This window comes from Festucalex cinctus, chromosome 18 (genome assembly GCF_051991245.1).
Source record: "Festucalex cinctus isolate MCC-2025b chromosome 18, RoL_Fcin_1.0, whole genome shotgun sequence".
Lineage (NCBI taxonomy): Eukaryota > Metazoa > Chordata > Actinopteri > Syngnathiformes > Syngnathidae > Festucalex > Festucalex cinctus.
Window position 1 is genome coordinate 14,893,511 of NC_135428.1, and position 20,841 is coordinate 14,914,351.

At 38.5% G+C, this 20,841-nt stretch overlaps 1 protein-coding gene across 4 annotated transcripts; it reads right to left on the reverse strand.

The window, feature by feature from the left end:
- Positions 1-46: 46 nt before the first annotated feature.
- On the reverse strand, positions 47-16,940 carry uimc1 (ubiquitin interaction motif containing 1). 4 transcript variants are annotated; one of them, XM_077504254.1, is made up of 20 exons: positions 16,596-16,940; positions 15,742-15,860; positions 15,509-15,600; positions 15,307-15,425; positions 13,924-14,071; positions 13,487-13,632; positions 11,647-12,267; positions 10,142-10,254; positions 8,213-8,312; positions 8,030-8,134; positions 7,084-7,127; positions 6,780-6,964; positions 6,637-6,677; positions 6,480-6,555; positions 2,600-2,884; positions 2,450-2,522; positions 2,013-2,115; positions 1,861-1,906; positions 1,713-1,746; positions 47-633 (listed from the first exon to the last, which is right to left on the reverse strand). In XM_077504254.1, exons 2-20 carry the CDS (start codon positions 15,837-15,839, stop codon positions 471-473), a joined length of 2,592 nt encoding a protein of 863 aa, XP_077360380.1. In that variant the 5' UTR covers positions 15,840-15,860; positions 16,596-16,940; the 3' UTR covers positions 47-470. The 4 variants fall into 4 exon arrangements, with proteins under 4 accessions (XP_077360380.1, XP_077360382.1, XP_077360379.1 ...); XM_077504256.1 differs by having other exon boundaries at positions 15,313-15,425; positions 15,509-15,599; positions 15,738-15,860; XM_077504253.1 differs by having other exon boundaries at positions 15,509-15,599; positions 15,738-15,871; positions 16,596-16,939.
- Positions 16,941-20,841: the final 3,901 nt, after the last annotated feature.

Below are 20,841 nucleotides of genomic sequence, written 5' to 3' on the forward strand. Positions count from 1 at the left end.
ATATAAACAAATTTCAAATGTTTAACCATATTTAATTTACAATAAATCAATGAACCAATCATTTAATGAAATAAACAATAATAGTAAACAATACAAAATTACATGAATTTAAAAAAATCTTGATTATATAAATGCCATTGTGTGTTTAAATTTAATTTAAATGTGGATTCTAGGGGGAAAAGAAAGGAAAAAAAGAGATATAAGCACTTAGTCAGGTTGTTGTATTTTTAAGGCAATTCAAATGCTCATGAAATATGAAAAAAGGGAATGTTTCAGTACAGTACCGCTGTGAGGGAGTCTGGAAGCGTATGTGTGAAAATATACAGAACAAAGACTCCACTGCACGCTAACATTCAAGTGCATTGACCCTTTATGGATATAAAACATCAAGTCCCAAGGTATAGTGACGTTGGCCACGCCCTCTCTCATTAAGGCTTATTGGGCATCATTTCCCCCCTACGTCTTAACCTTCATTTATGGCTCGGTTTCTTCAGCCGCTGCTGACGCTTGAAATTGACGAGACAGTCGGTGGCCTCCGAGATGGGCGTGAATGACTTAATGGGGGAGTCACTGACCCCCAGCATGGAAAAGCTTGCTTCCTCTTCCTCGTCGTTCTTCAGATCGATGACATTGCTGAACGTGAAAAAGGTAACATGTTGCCATCTTTTTGTCATTTCAAAGAAAAAGGCTGATGATAAAGGTCAAATATGAATTTAAAATAGTCTAAAAAGCAATTGGGGGGGTGGGGTCATTCTGTTTTATCATGATTAACCAAAATTAAAAACAAAAAAAAATAAAAATAAAAAAGTCAAAGAAGTAATAAAATTGTCTTTTTTAATTATACATATTAGAATTAGCCAATTATTAAAATATATTTATAATTAACCATTAAAAATATAACTTCTTAGTCATAATTATTTTATCTAACAAATTTTAATTATATATTATATAATAAATTTTCAAATATGAATTTAAATATAAAATGGTCTAAAAGAAATTGGGGGGGGGGGTCATTCTATTTTATCATTAACCAAAATTATAAAAATAAAAGTCAAATAAGTAATAAAATTGTCACATTTTAATTATACATATTAAATTAGCCAATTATTAAATTTATAATTAACCATTTAAAATACAACTTTTTAGTCATAATTATTTTATATAACAAAGTTTACATGCAAAAGTTCAAATTAGCATTTCCAATTGTAATATTTGTTCATCAATTTTTTTTTTTAAAGTTGTACAATAACATTTTACGGAACTTTGTGTTTTTTATGTGTAAATATTTGTTGTAATTACATTTAGTAATTCTTCATTTTACAATTTAATTATTTTCAATAACTCAATGAACAAATGTGTTATTGTAACGTTTTATCGATTAAAACTAGACTTATTATAGTTAATCAATCGATCAAATAGACCTTTCAATGTATTATAAGACTTTAAACATATTTCTACTCATTTAATTACTTACAATAAGTATTTGAAGTTGAACAGGGGTGTGTAGACTTTTATGTCCACTGTATATGCACTAAAAGTTGTATAACCTGCCTAGTACTTCAATAGTACTTGTATGATCCAATCAATACATTTAGGACCTGCAACAGCCATTTTCTTTAAACCATATTTCTAAAAAATTTATCCTGCGGCCATTTGGACAAAAGCGTCAAAACCACCGCGACATCAGAATTGACAGTTGACGGACAACTGACCCCTGCTGGCGTCTGCACCTGGATGGACCGGGTCCTGCAAACAAGGACATATACAAGTTCACAAACTCGTCTCATCGTCCATGTCGGCCATTTTGGTAGTTTATCATTGACGTAAGCAAATGGCGATTGACGCGTCGGGCTTACTTACCGTCATGCATACTCTCTACATGATCCAGTGCTGACAACAGATTTCCCTTGTAGGTGGTAAAACCAAACAAAATCTTCAATATTTGATATGAAGAAATACCCAAACAAATAGCTAAGAATATATATATATATATTTAGGGTTGTAAGACCTACCCCGGATGTTTTTGACATCTGCCGCTTGATGCAGAGATTGGTGTGCTCGTCGTAGGATCGCAGGGCCACAGCCTTGTGGCAGATGTAACATTTCTCCTCAATTCTGTAGGGGAAACACCAGAATAGCCCACCTGTTTGGTTTACAATTGCACGTTTAATCCTAAAAAAAAAAAAAAAAAAAAAAAAAAAAAAAACTTTTTCTTTTTAAGGATTAAATGTGCAATTCCAAAAAAAAAAGAAAAATGAAATACACATGTAAAAACAGAACATGATTTTTTTTAAGGATTAAACATGCAATTACATTTTTTTTTTTTTTTTAATCATATTGTATTTAAACTTCAGGTCATTTTGTCTCATAACAGAGCTAAAAAAACAAAAAACAAAAAAAAAACAGATTAATTAGAAACTAATGAAATAAGGCAAACATGTTTTCATACTTTTCCAGCGAGGAGGCATCGCCCTCTTCCTCTGCTGCCCACCTTTTTCTTTTCCTTCTCGGCGTCAAGGACACTACAGTATTTCATATTGGAGGGGGTAAGTGGTACAAACACTGACATCAAGTGGTCAAAAGGCTAAATTGTCACTACCAATTTTCTTCCAAACTTGTGGGCTTTCATCTGCAAAATTCCCATCATCCACGCCCGCTGCGTCGGCCTCGCCGTCGCAGTATGCCGCGTGTCTCTCGATTTTGTCCGCGGGGAACCTTCCCTGGCAAATGGGACACTCGACGGCAGCTTCGAGCCCGACGGGCTCCAGCTCAGGTGAAAAAGACCTTCCAAGTCCTCTTTCTTCCTTGTCGCTTGTCGGGTAGGGGTTTTTCGCAGTGTCGCTGCTGATGGGGTGGTGTGTCTGAGTCTCTCTGTTGGGCGAGACTGCAAACAAGTTAAAGACACCTTCTTCAGCATAATAGCACCCCATGGTTAATTAAAGAACACGGCTTTTTTCCCCCAGCATAGAAAATTTGGAGGTCGGCCGACTAATTTTGAATTTCATGTTCATGTCCAGTTTCGCTTCACTGTCAAAGTAAACATCAAAGCAGTACATGTTGCATAATTAAAACCACCATGACTTTTCTATAAACAAAAAACTTGCTAGCTCAACGCTCGCACACAATGCACAACAGAATAGACAGGCTAAAGAAAGTAGCATTGCTGTGCTTTTGTAACCTTTGAAGCAACTGACACTTGAACATCTCCAGCAGTCTCCAACATCCCAAAAAGTCGCTAATTAGGGCCCGAGCAGCGGCGGCGGCGGTGCCGCTGCGAGGCCCTATTGTTTTTGTAGGAATTCTTCTTATTATTATTCTTATTATTATTCTTCTCCGCAAACAATCGCATTTTTGAGACACTAAACGTGACCGAAAACTCACCAAACTTTACACGCACATCAGGCCTGGCGAAAAATTTGATATTTTAAAGTCGCCATACATGATAACAGAAAAATGGCTCCTTAGCGCCCCCTACATAGGTTAAACGGATCCCTGTCCCGCTACGATTGTCCGACGGCTATGAAAATTGTGTGGCACCTGTAGCACATCCCAATGAACAAAAACCTCTTTGAAGTGTGTACCCTAAAATAGACAGAAAGTGAGGTATGAGTATTTAAATGTCCAATTTTTGCCAATTTTTGCACATTTACAGGGGTCATACTTTTGCCCGCTTCTCCTACACGGTTAACCCGATTGACTTCAAACTTGGGATGTACCATCTCAACACCTGGGACAACATCATTGTGAAAAATGAAAAGTTTTTGATATACTATATGACGGCGGCGGCGCATCAAATTTAGAGTTTAAAAATTCTTACTTCACGAGGCATTGCCGGTTGTACGTTTAATCTAGAGCTACGAAAATTGGTACACATATGTAACAGGCTATGACCTACAAAAAACTCTTTTTGAACCATATGCTAAACCTAACAGGAAGTCCACCATTTTGATTTATTTTGGAACGTGTTGCCATTTTTTTGGCCATTTCATTGGAGTCTTATTTTAACGAACTCCTCCTACAGTGTTTATCCGATCATCTTCAAACTTGGTGTGATTCATCTTAAGATGTTGAAGATGAAAAGTTATTGAAAGCTTTGTATTTCGTCGCACGCTGTTGTCATGGCATGCACTGTTTGCAAAGGAAAAAAAATATCCTTAAAGAAGCATTGCCAGTTGTACGAAGCAGCTAGAGCTACGAAAATTTGTAGACATATGTAACAGCCCAAGATGTACAAAAAAGTCTCCTGGTGCCCTGTGCTAAACCCAACAGGAAGTCCCCCAGGGGCCGGGCATCACATTTTGAGCTAAAAAAAACCCCTCTTTAACAAAGCATACCGGGCTGTACGTTTCACCTAGAGTTACCAAAATTTGTAGAGGTATATAACAGCCCTCGATTTACAAAAAACTCTTTTTGAACCATATGCTAAACCTAACAGGACGTCGGCCATTTTGATTTACTTTGGAATGTGTTGCCATTTTTTTTGGCCATTTCATAGGGGTCATATTTTAACAAACTCCTCCTACAGAGTTTATCCGATCATCTTCAAACTTGGTGTGATTCATCTTAAGATGTTGAAAATGAAAAGTTATTGAAAGTTTTTTATTTCGTCACATGCTGTTATCGTGGCATGCACTTTTTGCAAAGGAAAAAATCCTTCTTAATGAAGCATTCCCAGTTGTACGAAGCAGCTAGAGTGACGAAAAATTGTAGACATATGTAACAGCCCAGGATCTACAAAAATGTCTCTTGGTGCCATGTGCTAAACGCAACAGGAAGTCCCCCAGGGGCCGGGCATCACATTTTGAGCTAAAAAACTCCTCTTTAACTAAGCATTCCCGGTTGTACGTTTCACCTAGCGCTATGATAATTTGCAGGCATACATAAGAGCCCACGATGTACAAAAAAGTCTCTTGGAACCATGGGCTAAACCAAACAGGAAGTCCGCCATTTTGATTTATGATGGGATTTGTTGCCATTTTTTGTGGCCTTTTTCAGGGGTCATATTTTAACGAACCCCTCCTACAAAATTTATCCGACTGTCTTCAAACTTGGTATGTTTCATCTTAAGATGTTTAAGATGCAAAGTAATCGAAAGTTTTTTATTTTGTCACACGCTGTTGCCATAGCAATGCATGGGAATTGCACACCATATTTTGCGTTTTGATTAAACACCTAAAGCTATGATAATTTGCAGGCAAACATAAGAGCTCAGGATGTACAAAAAAAGTCTCTTGGAGCAATATGCTAAACCAATCAGGAAGTCCACCATTTTGATTTACGTTGGGATTTGTAGCCATTTTTTGTGGCCTTTTTTAGGGGTCATATTTTAACGAACTCCTCCTACAAAATTTATCCGACTGTCTTTAAACTTGGTGTGCTTCATCTTAAGATGTTTAAGATGCAAAGTTATCGAAAGTTATTTATTTTGTCGCACGCCGTTGTCATGGCGATGCATTGTTTGCCAAGTAAAATGTTACTTTTTTTTTTTGGTCTAAACATGTGCAAAAACTCATGAAACTTTACACACACATCAGGCTTGTCATCAGCATGAATATTTTAGAGATTTCTTATTCAATTTGCAATAAATGGTTCAATAGCGCCCTCTAGACATTTTTATGAAGCTTTTGCAAATGTTTTGTGTTTTATGATTCAGCTAGATTTGTAAAAATTGGGATACCTATCAGCCTAAGACTTACAAAAAGGTTTCTAAAGCCATATGCTGAATCAAAAAGGAAGTCTGCCATTTTGATTTACTTTGGTATTTGTAGCCATTTTTTGGGGCCTTTTATAGGGGTCATATTTTCAACAGAACTTATCAGATCGTCTTCATTCTTTGGCGTGTTTCATCTTAAGATATTTAAGATGAAAAGTTATTGAATTTTTTTATTTTGTCACACGCCTTTGCTGTAGCCATGCATTGTTTGTGAAGAAAAATGCTTTTTTGAGAGTCTAAATATGGGTGAAAACTCACAAAACTTTGCACACGCACCAGACCTGTCTAGAACATGAATATTTTATTTAGAGATTTGTTGTGCTACTTGTAATAAATGGCTCAATAGCGCCCTCTAGACATTTTTATGAAGTCTTTCCGATTATATGATTCAGCTAGATGTGTGAATATTGGCAGGCATGCCGAATATATTCAAAAAGTATTCTATATAGCCATGTGCCAATCCATTTTGATTTTATTTTGTTAATTGTGCATCGTTTTTGGCCTTTCCATGAAACTTTAAAAACACAAAGCATGGCAAAAACGTTTACAATTTAGATGGTTTCCTATTTGACAGTACCCCAACATGCCAGTACCCCGACGTGCAAATACCCCAACGTGGCCCGGGTTGCGAGGGCCCTTTATAGCTGCTCGCAGCTCTAGTTTGTTTCCATTTTTTTTTTTTTTTTTAAAGAAACATCTTTTGTTTTTGTTTTTTAAATTTGATGTGTTTTTATGTATGTATATGTCTCTTTTAAGTAAGTCTCACCCGCCATCATCTCCTCCTCATCCACAGCTTGATCATCACCTCTTGTTTCAGTTTCAGAAGACTTCAGGCTGTTGAACTACAGAGGAAAAAAAATAAAATACAAAATGGTGAGGGTCATGTTTAGAAGATAAAGCTCCATTGCAAATGCGGCAGTCACATTAGATAGGTCTGTGTTGTTGTCTTCCATCATTGGGGTGTCTGTGGGTAAAAACAAGTGGCTATAAGAGAGTAGCAAAATATATTTGGGCTAGATTTCCACCACAGGTCGAAGTCAAGAGCATCATGAAAGCATTGAAGTACCTGGACAAACTACCCAGTCGTCAGTGTCTGTCTGAGCTCCCACTGTACATGGAGCCTCTTCCTTCACATCCTCTTCCTCATCCTCCTCTTTCTTCTTTTCCTCATCTTCCTCTTCCTCCGTCTCCAACAGAAGGCTGTCCACCTCTTCACTGCTGACTTTTCTGCCTATCTGTCTGAGGCCACACCTACAACACGGAGTTGGAAATCAGTCTTGGCTTGGTGAAAAGCAAAGAGTGAGAGCCGGACTACGTCCTGTAGATCACATTTCAAGCCTGAGCGATGAAAGATGCAAGCAGGTTTTTACCTTCGACGAACTTTTGCATAGGAAGAGTCGGATAACAGGGATTTCTAAAAAACAAAAAAACAAAAATCAACCTTAAAACACTTTGCAGCTTTAGTTACTGACATAATAACGTGAATCAGGGCATACTGAAAATGAGTATCTTCTTTTAATTACGCTATAAACAAGAACAATTCTATTTTGGCTAAAATTAAACAATAAAAACTCTACAAGTGGAAATATGCCCTAAATTAAAACTCTTTAACTGCCACACGTTATAAAAACAAAACAAAAAAAATCCACAGTGCCAACCGCGTTCAAGCGTTTTAACTCATCTTTCAAGGCAAAAAGAATATTGTTTGCCTTTATTACATCATATACAATGTGACTACTAAATGAAAGATCGCATTCCATTCATCGGAATTTTACTAATCATTATTAAACGCCTTTGGCAGTCAAAGAGTTAAGACAAATTCAAACCAGTGAAAGTGGGGGGAAAAAAAAAAGGCTTAAAATTGTCTAATGATGCCACAAGATGGCAGCAAAGCCCCTTAGCTCACCTCAATATTGTACATTGGCACCAAGATGCCACAAAATGGCTGCAAAAAGTAAGCCTTTTTTTTTTTTTTTTTTTGCATGGCTAACAATTAGCATAAAAATGACAAGCGAAGCTTGCAGGCAAACCATTTCAAGCTCTCTCCGTGTCTGTCAGTTAACTTCAATAGGTGAGTAGTTTTATTTCAATTTTATTTTACATCTGTCACTTCATTTTATACTTGTGTTAAAGTATGTTTTAACGTTATTCAAGGTGAAATAATAAGTATTCCAATATTTCCTATGGGTAATTTTGTTTTGGAAATGAGAACACATAATCTTGAAATGGCTTCTGTTTGACTTTGGTAGTTTTACTTTAGAGTCGCACTAACTATTTTTTTGTAACCATCACTGCTAAGTGTGCTAATGATCGTACCTCTGACTGTAGCAGGATGGCGTCCCCCCACTGGGCCTTCCTCAACAGACACCGCTGAGCCTCCTTCAGACTCTTCTCATACACCTCCATCTGGGCCACGATCACCTGGAAACAACATGAGAAAGCCATGGAAAGACATTTCCAGGCCTGGTCTGCTCAGCTCAATTCCGCGCAGATGAGTACCTGTGTGTAAGCGTCTGCATCCAGACCACGTGGACAGAAGGGGACCCCCCAGTAGTAGTGAACCGTAGACTGGGTGGAGTCAGGCTGCTGAGTGTTTAGACTGCAAATGCAAAAACGCGATCATGTCCCGGGTGGTCTTGCTGCAAGGTTTTGTTGGTTAAAATGCGGACAACACTCAACATTGGGCCAATTCCATTTTTTTCCCCTCCCTTCCTTTTCAACACAGCAAAGGCATGACTGTCGAATGTGACTTAAAAAAAAAATCATCCTGAGCCAATACCATTTTGTGTGGGGTTGGTTAAGACTGTTCTTTTTTTATTCCCTCCCTGGTCTGTTCGTAACACAATCAGGATTCTAAATGTTAAAGGGAGGGTCTTCCGTTTGCACTCAAGAAAATGCACTATATAAATGCAGGATGTATACGAGGGGTGTGAATTGCCTAGTACCTGACGATTTGATCCGTATCACGATTCATAGGTCACGATTCGATTCGATACCGATTAATCCCGATATGAATTTACAAGTCGATTGTTGCGATTTTTTATTAACTAAAATTTAGAAAATACCATTCAGTAAACTTCCCAGAGGGAGCCATCCCAAAGGGATCAATAAAGTCAAGTCTAAGTCTTATACATGTACACTGTAAGTTGTATGAAAATGTATTATTTATTGATCTGAAACTTCAGTCTTAGAACTGTGAGCCACTGTATTTAACAAACAGGTTGTAACATTTTTCATGTTTGAACAGCATTGAAATAAAGTATTAAGGCTTAATGTTCCATTAATATAACATTCTTCCATGCTTAAGGTATGAAAGTTAAGACGTTTTGTTGAATATTTTTCCATCAAAAATGAATGTTAAAAAATAGATTCGGCTGCCTATTGAATCGATTCGAGAATTGCATGCTGTAGTATCACGATATATTGCCAAATCAATTTTTTTTTAACACCCCTAATGTATACCCATGAACTCCTTCCCAATCTACACCTCTGGGGTTCTATTAATGTATGGTGGTGATTTTTTTCCTCTACCCAAGCCTGTATTTTGCCATTTTGTGTTTGTTTTGTCAACAGCGGGAGATTTCTAGGCAGACAGTTGTTTACCCCTCCAGCCAATCGCAGAGCGGGGGGGGGGGGGGGGGGGGGTTGTCAGTTATTGTAGGCAGACGGGGCCGGGCGAATTTGTTGGCCACATGACGTCACTCCCGCCGTCACTTGACAGCACGCACGGATTTTTTATTTTATTTTATTTTCCACTCACTCACTTACACAAGCTTACATCATGTAAGCCACACATGGTCTCCCAGGCGGAAAATTGAACCCACACCAACCGGCACCGAAGGCAAGTGACGGTTCCACTCCTCCACCTGGAGCCAGATAAGCAGCATTGACAATCCATGCACGGTCAAAAACAGGAGTAAATCTTTGCATTTACTTGCTTCCGAGCCCTTAAGAGCGGCTTGGGCTGAAGAGCGACGCAGAGTTGGCCTGCTTGAACAGGTAAGTGACAAACAGAAAATAAAATGCTAGCTTGCTGATTTAGCAACATGCTAGACTAAGTCACTTTGACAAAGGTAACTCGGAACGAGGGTAGAACTTTTCTTATGTCTTTATATTTACACCTGGCATTGAAGCTGAAGCTGGACTAAAAGGCTCATGTTGTTTTGAGTTATTAACCCTGTCAGCGATCGCTGAGTGCGGTCAGAGGCAGTGGGCGTGAACGTTGAGCTTGTGTGGGTTGAGCCATGGGAGGAGTCTATTTTGAATTGTTTGTTTAAAAACAGAAACGGTCAAAACTCCTTTTTGTTATTTGCATCACATTTATTCTACTACTATTTTCCATCAGTGCTGCCTCTCACAGGTCAGTTTTGGTACTGCAACAGACATCGTTCTGTGTGGTGTGCTGCTGTTGTCATGACTGGTTTTTACCTGCTGCTTGTCTCTGGGCCCGCTTCAGTCGCCGGCTTCCAATGGGCTGCTTGCGCATCGGTCTGTTGAAGGCTCTTCTCATCCGGGTAAACTGGACTGGGTGAGCCCAACAGCTAAAAAGACGGTTAAAGAGAATTACAAATTGGGGCATTAAACACAATTTTCCTGGGAAAAAGCTGACTGGATTAGGGCTTCTCGATTATGAAGAAATTATCATCCATCCATCCATCCATTTTCTGAACCGCTTGCTCCTCACAAGGATCGCAGGGGGTGCTGTAGCCTCTCAGCTGGCTATGGGCTGTAGGCAGGGTACACCCTGAACTGGTTGCCAGCCTATCGCAGGGCACACACAGAGACAGACAACCAGCCACACACACAAGCACACCTAGGGACAATTTGGAGCGCCAAATTAACCTGCCATGCACGTTTTTGGAATGTGGGAGGAGACCGGAGAACCCGGAAAAGACCCACGCAGCCACGGGGAGAACATGCAAACACCAGCCAGGAAGGCCAGCGCCTGTACACGAACCCGAGTCCTCAGTACTGGGAGGCGGACGTGCTAACCAGTCAGCCACCGTGCCGCCAAGAAAATATTAATCACGTTTATTTTAGTAATAATTGAAATCACGATTAGGACGATCATTTTTTTTTTTTGGTACAAAACAAGAAAATGTTTAAACGTAAAAAAATAAGACAAAATTATTTGAAAAAAACTATAATTATACAAGTTCCTTTCGGATTAAACAAAATGTATTTCATTATTTTGAAATATGAAGAAGGTGCAAATGTATCAATTTAACTCAAACAACTCAAAATTACTAACATATATACATATATATACATATATATATATATATATATATATATATATATATATATATATATATATATATATAAAAAACAAAAAACAAATATATATATATATATATATATATATTATTATTTTTTTTTTTTTTTTAACAATTATGCTGATTTTGTAATTGTGGAGTGTTGTAATTTAAACTGTAACTGAATTTCGATTAATTGCACAGCCCTAGCCTGGATGCCGTTTGGGAATGTACATGCCCTGGAATTTGTCAAAAACAAACTGTTTTTGCCGTGTCCTGTTACTATAACATGTCTACCGGATTTCCACCGGAGGGCAGATTTTGTTGCTAACTGTTCATGGGGCATTACAGAGTTAGTTTTAGGTGTTGAGTTAGGGATCCCAAAAATATATGTTGTCACCAGCATAATAGGGCCTGCAAAAATTGGGAAGCTTTTTGGCAGGCTGACGCCGGCTGAGGAGTTGATTCATTCAAGACTCATTTGGGTGAATACCCTATTAGGATTAAGATTTGGAATTCACCCAAAATGGCCGAACTTACTGGTCAATGTCACGTATGAGTGCTTGAGACATTTTTTGCGTTCTGCTATGACTTCATGGCACTCGGTAAAAAGTGTTGTCAAGGGCTGATTTTTACAAACATAACTCTTTAACAATGTTCCAATGCGACATAACGCACCATCTCATCTGCATCTTCGTCGGACCAGTGAATCGTCGTGTCACTCATCAGCTCCGTTTCAGACAAGTCATCCACGACACGGGGAACCCGATGCCGCCCCACGTCAGTCGATTGGACATCTCGTGCATGCTTCTTGTCCATCCCTGATAAAACGAGGCTCCTTTTTGAGAGTGTTGAGTGTTTCGAGTAAGCAAGTTTCGTGGAGGGCGCCGGGCTGCTTGGGAATTTCGGGCTCATGAGCGGACAGGAAGACGGCCTCGCAGACGGGCTTACGCTCTCCTGAGAAGAGAAGATGAAGTCCGAGGTTGATGCGTCTGGACTTCTTGCTTTGCCATCCGGAGAACTGCTGTGTCGAGCTTCCTCGCCAAATGCCGGACTTTTTACATACTCTGCAGATTCGTCTCCCGTATCCGACTCAAACAAGACTATGGGATTTTTGTGGCGTGCCGAGGAATGGTCGCTTTTGTCCATGAGCTGGGAGAGCACAAAGCCGGATGTCCTGCAGCTCTCCAGCATGTCCTGGCTCAGCCGGGGGGAGGACACCCTGACTCTGCGTCCGCTTGTAGGGAAGACGGGAGATTTAAGGAGCGGACAGTCGTCAATCTGTGTGGAATCGCAGCTCTGGTAGAGAAAACAAACATGTCTACGTGTGATATATCCCATTCATCAAGCATCTATTTTCTTCACGATATGACACCAAGAGTGTTAATACTTTGTATGCAAAAGTCGAGTATGCAAACTGGAATTTTAGAATGGAACACGTTTTTTAAAATTTTTTTTTTTAATGAAAATTATATTCTATTGGAGCTAATTATTGTTGTATATATTTCATATTATTCCATTATTTTTTTGGAAACTTATTTTAGTAATTTGCGTTGTAACAGGCTTTATATTTAGATGTTTTTTTATATTGAAATGTTTTTATTTCGTTTGCATTTATTTTTAAAATGCCTACATTTAATGATAATTTAAACATTTTATTTTACAATATAAACATCATTTTTTCCAACAATATATTTCTTAAAAAAAAAAAAAACTTTCAACAACTTACAAAAAACACATTTTTTCTCATAACAAAGGAATTGTCACAATCTAAACATCTTTTACTGAATTTTCAATTAAATCTAAAAATATAGTATTATCATTCTATTATATTTTTTACACTTAAAATATTTTAGATATGTATTGAAGTATGTTTTTATTTTATTTCAATTTCTTTTGCTACTTGTGCTTCACTTCAAATTCTATTATTTTAAAATATACTTGACTCCAGTGACTATAAGTGGTAAAGACAATGGATCGATGGATTTCAAACATATTTATGGTAAAATATTTAATTTTATTCATTTTTTTATGTATTAGAATATATTTTATAACATTTTTTTTATTTTACAAATTTTATTTTACAAATGTATTTTCCCTATTTGACTTATACATAAATGCCTCAATCTAATTTACTTTATCGTAACATATTTTCTAAAACAAATTTTAGTATATTAATTTAATTGTAATTATTTATTGAATAAATATATATATTTTATTACATTTTTTTTATTTCAAAATATTTTAAAAAATTATGTTTTTGTTTTCATTTTATTTAATATTTTTATTCAATGCTTATTTAAAAACGCATTTTTCCTATGCTTTAATTTTATTGTAAAATTGTCCACTTTTCGATATTACATTTTATTCCATTTTATTCTATTTTTGGTTGGAGGAAACCTGATTACCAGGAGAAAACCCACCTCAGAATGTGTAATACATATAACCACGATTTGAATCCCTAAACCTGCAAACTGAGAGGCAGACTTGCTAACTAACCATCAGGGATGTGTCGTACCTGTTGCGAGTCCAAAAATTCAATCACAGACTCTGAGCTACTGTACAAAGTCTGAGTGGAGATGTCGCGGCTCAGTGACAATTCCGACAGAGTTTCCTTCTTTTTCCAGTTTTGATCTTGGTTCGTTTCCTTTTTCCCTTTCACCTCTACAATTACACCAGCACACACACACACACAAGCAGTCAAGAGCGGAGCTGAAATTGTGATACTGTGTCTTTTGTGCTTTATTCCTTAACCAAGTACAGGTTTTACAATAACTTGTTTATCATATAAACCAAGTGTAAGGACCCCACCATTTATGACAGAGTTCAATTTTATATCAAAGATAGATGGATACAGTGGATGGATGGATAGAAAGTCAGATGGATAGACAATTATAATACAATAACAAATCAAGCAAAAGACACTGTGTAGAGGTTCTCAAATATGTGACTTGCCTTGACTTAAGTTTGTGCAGACATCCCCTGATGCTGCCAGATTGATGCTCAACTCCGCCACGCCGTTCGGGTACGAACAACCAGGTTGCAAGCAGGCTTCAGTCAGCAGGCTCTGACTCTGAGATGATTCTTGTTTCTGGCTGAACATCTATGGGGTTAAAAAAAACACACACACACCCACGCACGCGCGCACACACACACACACACTCTAAGAAGAAAAACTTAAAAACTTCTGTACTGTTAGGCACACTTTTTTCTCGTAAAGTGTTGCACGGTATACCGATGGTAGGAAAGTACCACACTACCTCCCCGTCGGTAGACAGCGAGCAGTTCTCAATCAGAACTGCTCGATTATGGAAAAAATAATAATCACGATTATTGTGGTAATAATTGAAATCACGATTATTCAAAACGATTTATGTTTTTGTACAAAGCAAGAAAATGTTTAAACATTTGAAAATAAATGTAAATATTTTTTTTTCTTTTTTAATTCTTTATTTCTCTGCTTTTTGTTTGTATGTTTATATGTTCAATAAATCAAATCAAATCAAAATCAAATAATAGAAAAGAAATGCTTTGCTGCCATCTTGTGGTATCTATGGGAAAAGATCGCTTCATCTATGAATTTACATACAATGATGTCATCCTGGGCGGCACGGTGGATGACTGGTTAAGACGTCCGCCACCCAGTTCTGAGGCCTCAGGTTCGAGTCCAGGCTCCGGCCTTCCTGGGTGGAGATTGCATGTTCTCCCCGTGCCTGCGTGGGTCTTCTCCGGGTACTCCGGTCTCCTCCCACATTTCAAAGACATGCATGGCAGGTTAATTGGGCGCTCCGAATTGTCCCTAGGTGTGTTTGTGAGTGTGGATGGTTGTTCGTCTCTGTGTGCCCTGCGATTGGCTGGCAACCAGTCCAGGGTGTACCCCGCCTACTGCCGAGAGCCAGTTGAGATAGGCTCCAGCAGCCCCCACTACCCTTGTGAGGAATAAGCGGTCAAGAAAATGGATGGATGGATGGATGGATGGATGGATGATGTCATCCTTCCCCATTGAAATGAATGACAAAGCTCTCAAACGATCAATAAAAACGTAGTAACAGTTCATAGACTGTAGGGAATTACGCATCATCGCTTCGTCTTTGGGGACATTTTCGGATTTAGCGAGAAAACGATGCATATATGTGGTTAAAAAATGAGATCTTAGATCATTGAGTTAAAAAAAAAAAACGGCGAATAGAAAAGTAGTAATTGGGATTTTTATTTTTATTTTTTTTCAGGTTGCGAAATCATCTGTAACCGACTTCATTTTGGACTTCTGCTATTACTTGTCATCTTTTTCACAACACAAAATGAACTCCATAGCTGCTTTCATTTCACCGTACTCACACTCACTGTGATGGCTTTCATCACAGCCGCGTCTTCCTGCTGCACTCGGTGCGCACTGACGCTGGCTTCTTGCGCGCTCAGGTGCAGGGCCAAAGCCATCATCTCGTCTTCTGTCATCTCTAAGGAAGAAACAGATGCAAACCGATATCCAATAAATGTGGCTTGCCATACGTGTTTATCATTGAGGTTAGACATTTTCTACCATTAGATTTGGCTTTGTTGTTCCTGTCTCGCCAGCGTTTTTCTCTGTCCGACAAGGACGACGGCAGCATAAGTGAGGCAGAGCGCTCATCCTGGAAGAAAGACACGCTGCTGTTTACGGGGCGTGTCAAATGTTACGCTACAAACACTGTTTGGCATGTACAAAGGATTTTTAAAAGGCTACTGAAGTACAGCGTTCCCAATTGGAATTTTCTTTTAAGATTATCTACCTGTTGCTCATAATGACGGACAGCTTCATCGTCCTGTGAGTCTTGGTCCAATTGCTGGCTTTCAGGAGGTCCATCCCTGTTGCGCTGCTCCCTCTGAGGCATCCTTGCTCAGCTGCACTATTACTATAACACAACTGCTGAGGTCATATTCGATCAGTTCATATTTTCCAATAAATATATTAAAACTGTAATGCACTGCTGATTTTTCAACTGTGGTCTCCTAAATGTACCAATGTTGCTCATAAGATTAAAAACTGAAGGTGCTACCACCAAGTGTGGAATAAGCTTCTTTTTGTACTGAGAGCCGTATGTCTAGTTAGTTGCAGGTAAAAAATAAAGGTTGAGGTAGGCATTCCAGTTAGGACTAGATTGTTTGGAATTGCTTTTAATAACTACTATAATTTAATATTACTTTTTAAGTTATTTGAAAAGCATAGTATTTTTTTAGGTGGTTTTAATGGTCTTTCACTTTTGTTCAGAGCTGCATGAAAGTGCAACATTTAAAAAAAAATAAAAAAATCCCTACAAAAAAACAACAACATGGTAGCACTCATATGACAGTAGTGGATAATGTTTTCCTTTTCAATTATAATAAAATGTCTGATCCAGAAATTGTAGCGTGAAATGAAAAACTCGGGTTAAAAGCACTCAAAAGTGAATTTGACGTACAAAACACAAAACCAACCGCTTGCTGTACTGTAGCTTAACGGCAGGACACGAGAAAACGTTTTGAATAGACAAACAATACGAATATAGGACTTTTAAATTGTAAATTTGCGACAATATGTATGCTTTCTCGTGCAATTTCCCGAAGAAATAAACACAGTAGGTGAGCAAATTGAGTTGAAAAGCACTCACGTCTTTTTCCCTCACTTTCGCGGCGCCATGTTTGTTTCTGTCTGCGTAGTGACGTAACAACTACGTGTGATGCGTCACTTACGATGCCTTCAAAGACCGAAAGGAAAAAAACACATTTCACGTCGCCGTGATTTGTTTCCAGCCTGTACGGCCTGGGTTGTTCATCGTTTACAAACGCCGAATTAGAGACAATATGTAGTGTTTGTAGTTCAATCTGACGAAGGTAAAATCCCAGAAAGTTTATCAAGATGGCGGTTCCCTGACTTCTGTGGCGGTCACGTGACGACAATGTCAACAGCGTCTGCGTGACGATGCCTTCAAAGACTGTAAGGAAAAAACATTCCCCTCGCCAGGTTTGTTTTGACGATTGCTATGTCTTCAAAGGCTGTTACTATATTACAAAAAAATGGGGAAATACTAGAGCTGCGAGCAGACATAAAGGGCCCTCGCAACCGTGACCACATTGTAGAGATGTGCGGGTGAAGCCTTGTGAATCTTTGAGGCTTTCCTTTAAATTGTACCGAACTCGATTCGAAGCTTTTAGTGCTTCAATGAAAGCAACCACAGGGCCATGTAGTGGATGAGTAACATTAAAGCAACCTATGTGACTAAACCGAGTAAAATAGCTTACTGGCATCTTTCAGAAATAAAAGTACGTATATAAATAATGATACAGGTTCTGTGTATTATTTACAGAGTGTTGTTCATTTTGTTTATTAAACGAAGTTGCAAATTGATGTTTCATAAAATAATTAAGTCAGTCTTATGTGGATGTTCATTTTAAAAGGGTTTGTGAAAAAATTACAAAAGGGCACATGTGGACTATTTACAAATTTTTATTCAAAAATAATAACTTCTCCACATGGAAGGTTTTAGGCGGCTTCTTTTCGCACTCACGAACCGATTCGAGCTGTCTTGACTCGCTGTGACGTATGAAGCTTCGGACGTCATCAGTCACGTGACATTTACAGGACTACAAGCTCCGAAGCACAATTTTGAAGCAGTGTGATTCAGTAAGTTCGGCGCTTGCTTCGAGGTACCGGCTTCATTTTAACATCACTACCACATTGACGATGCTGACACATTCACCCTCTAAATGCAAAGTTTTATGAGCTTTCATCCAGGTCTACACACTCAAAAACAGTCCCGTTTCATTATGATTGTTATTATTATTATTATTATTTTTATTATTGTATTTTTTAAATAAATAATAATGTTGAACCACAACGCAAAGGTGATTTTTATTCCATTTTTATTATTACTTTTATTAGAATCGTTATTTCTGTGACCACTGTGAATTTTTCTTTAATTAAGATAGGGCACCAACAATTGAAAAAGAAGTCGTCATCCTCCTTGTATGCTGTGTGTCGCCCCCTACACAAAATTGATCGATTTACAGTGACTGTGTGTATATGCGTGGCCTTCTAGGGAAGCTCCAGCTGGCTCTGACGGGCTTTTTTTCCAGCTTCAAGTGGCCATTATCATTTTTTTCCCCCTCTTTTTGAATCATCATACAAGTAGAAAACGTTATTGCAGCGAGACGATGTTTGCAACAATCTGAGTGCTGAGTTCACTGGCTGTGTGGGAATTAAATTCATGGTGTTCACTGGTTTATTATACATTTGGCTTCATTCCTCCTTTGTGCCATAATGTTAAACCCTCTGCCTGTAGTGACCTATTACCAACAATGTACAGAGACTGAAGAGGCATATTCTCTTCTCGTTGCTTTCGCATAAACTTTTTTTGAGCTTTTCCGCCGACGTACAGCGCGCATTCGCGCTGCACACCCTGGACCGACACCGCCTCCCTGTGCCAAAGTGGGCACTGCAACTCTCGATCCCCCATCATCCTACTCTTAACTCTTAAAGGCTTGGCTTGTACTATAACAATAAATTGGTTAGTTTTGGACAAATATATTCATGAGCAATTTTATTAAGAAAATGAGGGCAATCCTTTCTAAAAAAAAACACACACACAAAAAACACATGTCATTTAATTATGCAATAAAGCCAGCTTCACATGTAAAATACAGCAGCCAAAAACATTTTCCACGATCATCCCGCAGAGTTAAAAGTGACGCCTTGTTTGAATGCATGTTCGCAGGAGCAAGAAACGCTTTCTCAGGGCACAGGAGCAGTTGTGACCGTAGCGACTGACACTTTGAGATGACAGCAGAGATGGTACACAAACAAGACTCTGAGGCTCTTATCTCTCAGGCCGTAAATGAGAGAACTCAGACACCTGGGCAGTATGAAAAAGCACACAAACAAAATCGCCTGTACTCGTATCATGGCCAGCCAGCTCAACAACGGTGAGAAAAGTGAAACGATGCTACCGTAAAGCACCGACAGGAGGCTGAGGCCAAGCTGCAGCAGGTGCAGCAGCACCGTGTTGCGAGCTTTGCGGGCAGAGTTTTTGTCGGTGGCCGCCGATCTGGCAGCCACCGTCACGCCCACAAAGCTGAACACGATGCTCAGGCTTGCCGAGATGAACTGGACATATGTGTAAACTTTAACGAATTAACCAAATGACAGAATAGACTCCCTCCTTTCTACCTTGTCCCATTCTTTTATAATTGACAGTATAGAAAATGTAGGTTGCACCAAATGCAATTACTCCCACGGACTCTCAAACTGTGTTTATTTCGTATAAAAATGGGGCAATGATGTCATCTACTAGTGCTTGTGCATCAGTAAAGTTTTTTCCAAGTTTGACATTTATAGTGCAGAAAGCATCAACACAACTGACTTTGTGTCAGAGGGGTGAGAGTTCAACTGGCCTAAAAATGCAGTGCACCATCAATAATGTTATTCAAAGGCCAGGACCTCGCAAATAGTGGGGGTCGACTGTTTATTTAAGTTGGGTTTCGGTAGTTGAATAAGTTTTGAAATCAATGAATAATTGTGTTTATTATTAGTGATCAGAATGATCAGAATAGCAATCGAAATAATTGTAATTTCTTTTTTTTCCATAATCACCCAGCGCCATATATATATATATATATATATATATATATATATATATATATATATATATATATATATATATATATATATATATATAGGCAAGGCAACGCAAGTTTATTTGTTTAGCACATTTCATACACAAGGCAACTCAATGTGCTTTACACAAGGAAAGACAACACAGAAGCATCAAGAAACAGTAGTTAACATTCAGAGGAAGAAAAATAAATGAAAATAGGTTACAAAATTTACTAAAAAGAACATACAATAACAATCTTAAAACATTATTCAACAAACTTTAAAACATTTAACATAAGGAAGTTTAAAATAATAAAAAAAACACTTAATTAAAGCTGTTTAAAAGTCCCTACTGCGATTGGCTGGCAACCAGTCCAGGGTGTCCCCCGCCTACTGCCCAGAGCCAGCTGAGATGGGCGCCAGCAACCCCCGCGACCCTTGTGAGGAATAAGCGGTCAAGAAAATGGATGGATGGATGGAATAAAAGTCCCTAATCAAAGGTTTAAGAAAAAAAGCAAAGTTTTTAACCTGGATTTAAAAGCATTTACACTCGGGTCTGACTTCACTTCTGTTGGCAGCCTATTCCATCTGTGTGCAGCATAATAGCTAAATGCAGCTTCACCATGTTTGCTTCGAACTCTGGGTTCCACTAGTTGGCCCAAGTCTGTAGATCTCAGAGCCCTGCTGGGTTTGTACTCAATCAGCATTTCTTGGATATATTCAGGACCCAAACCATTTAGTGATTTATAGACGAGTAGTAGAACTTTAAAATCGATTCTACAGCTGACTGGGAGCCAGTGTAAATCCTTAAGTACTGGAGTAATATGTTCTGATCTTTTTGTTTTGGTCAGAACTCGAGCTGCAGCGTTCTGAATGAGCTGCAATTGTCTTATGTTCTTTTGAGAGAGTCCAGTCAGAAGACCGTTACAGTAATCTATTCTGCTGGAGATAAAAGCATGGATAAGCTTCTCTTGGTCTGCTTGAAGCATGCAGTCCTTCAGTCTGGATATGTTTTTCAGCTGGTAAAAGGCTGCTTTAGTGATGAATTTAATATGATTGCTGAAGGTCAGATCTGAGTCTATTAGTACCCCAATATTTCGAACTTGGTCTTTAGTTTCTAAAGGCAGTGACTCAAGCTGTTTTTTAACAGCAATCCTCTTTTCTTTATTGCCGAAAACAATGAGCTCCGTTTTGTTTTCGTTCAGCTGAAGGAAATTTTGGTTCATCCAGTTGTTAATTTGCTCTAGAGAATGACACAATACGTT

What these genes read in the sequence shown, in the direction of transcription:
- uimc1 (XM_077504253.1), bottom strand. Translation starts at nt 15,839, where the DNA reads ATGCCTCAGAGGGAGCAGCGCAACAGGGATGGACCTCCTGAAAGCCAG. An exon ending in CAACAAAGCCAAATCTAATG is followed by an intron (nt 15,426 to 15,508) that starts GTAGAAAATGTC and finishes TTTCTTCCTTAG; the next exon opens with AGATGACAGAAGACGAGATG. An exon ending in ACGAAGATGCAGATGAGATG is followed by an intron (nt 10,255 to 11,646) that starts GTGCGTTATGTC and finishes CCGTCTTTTTAG; the next exon opens with CTGTTGGGCTCACCCAGTCC.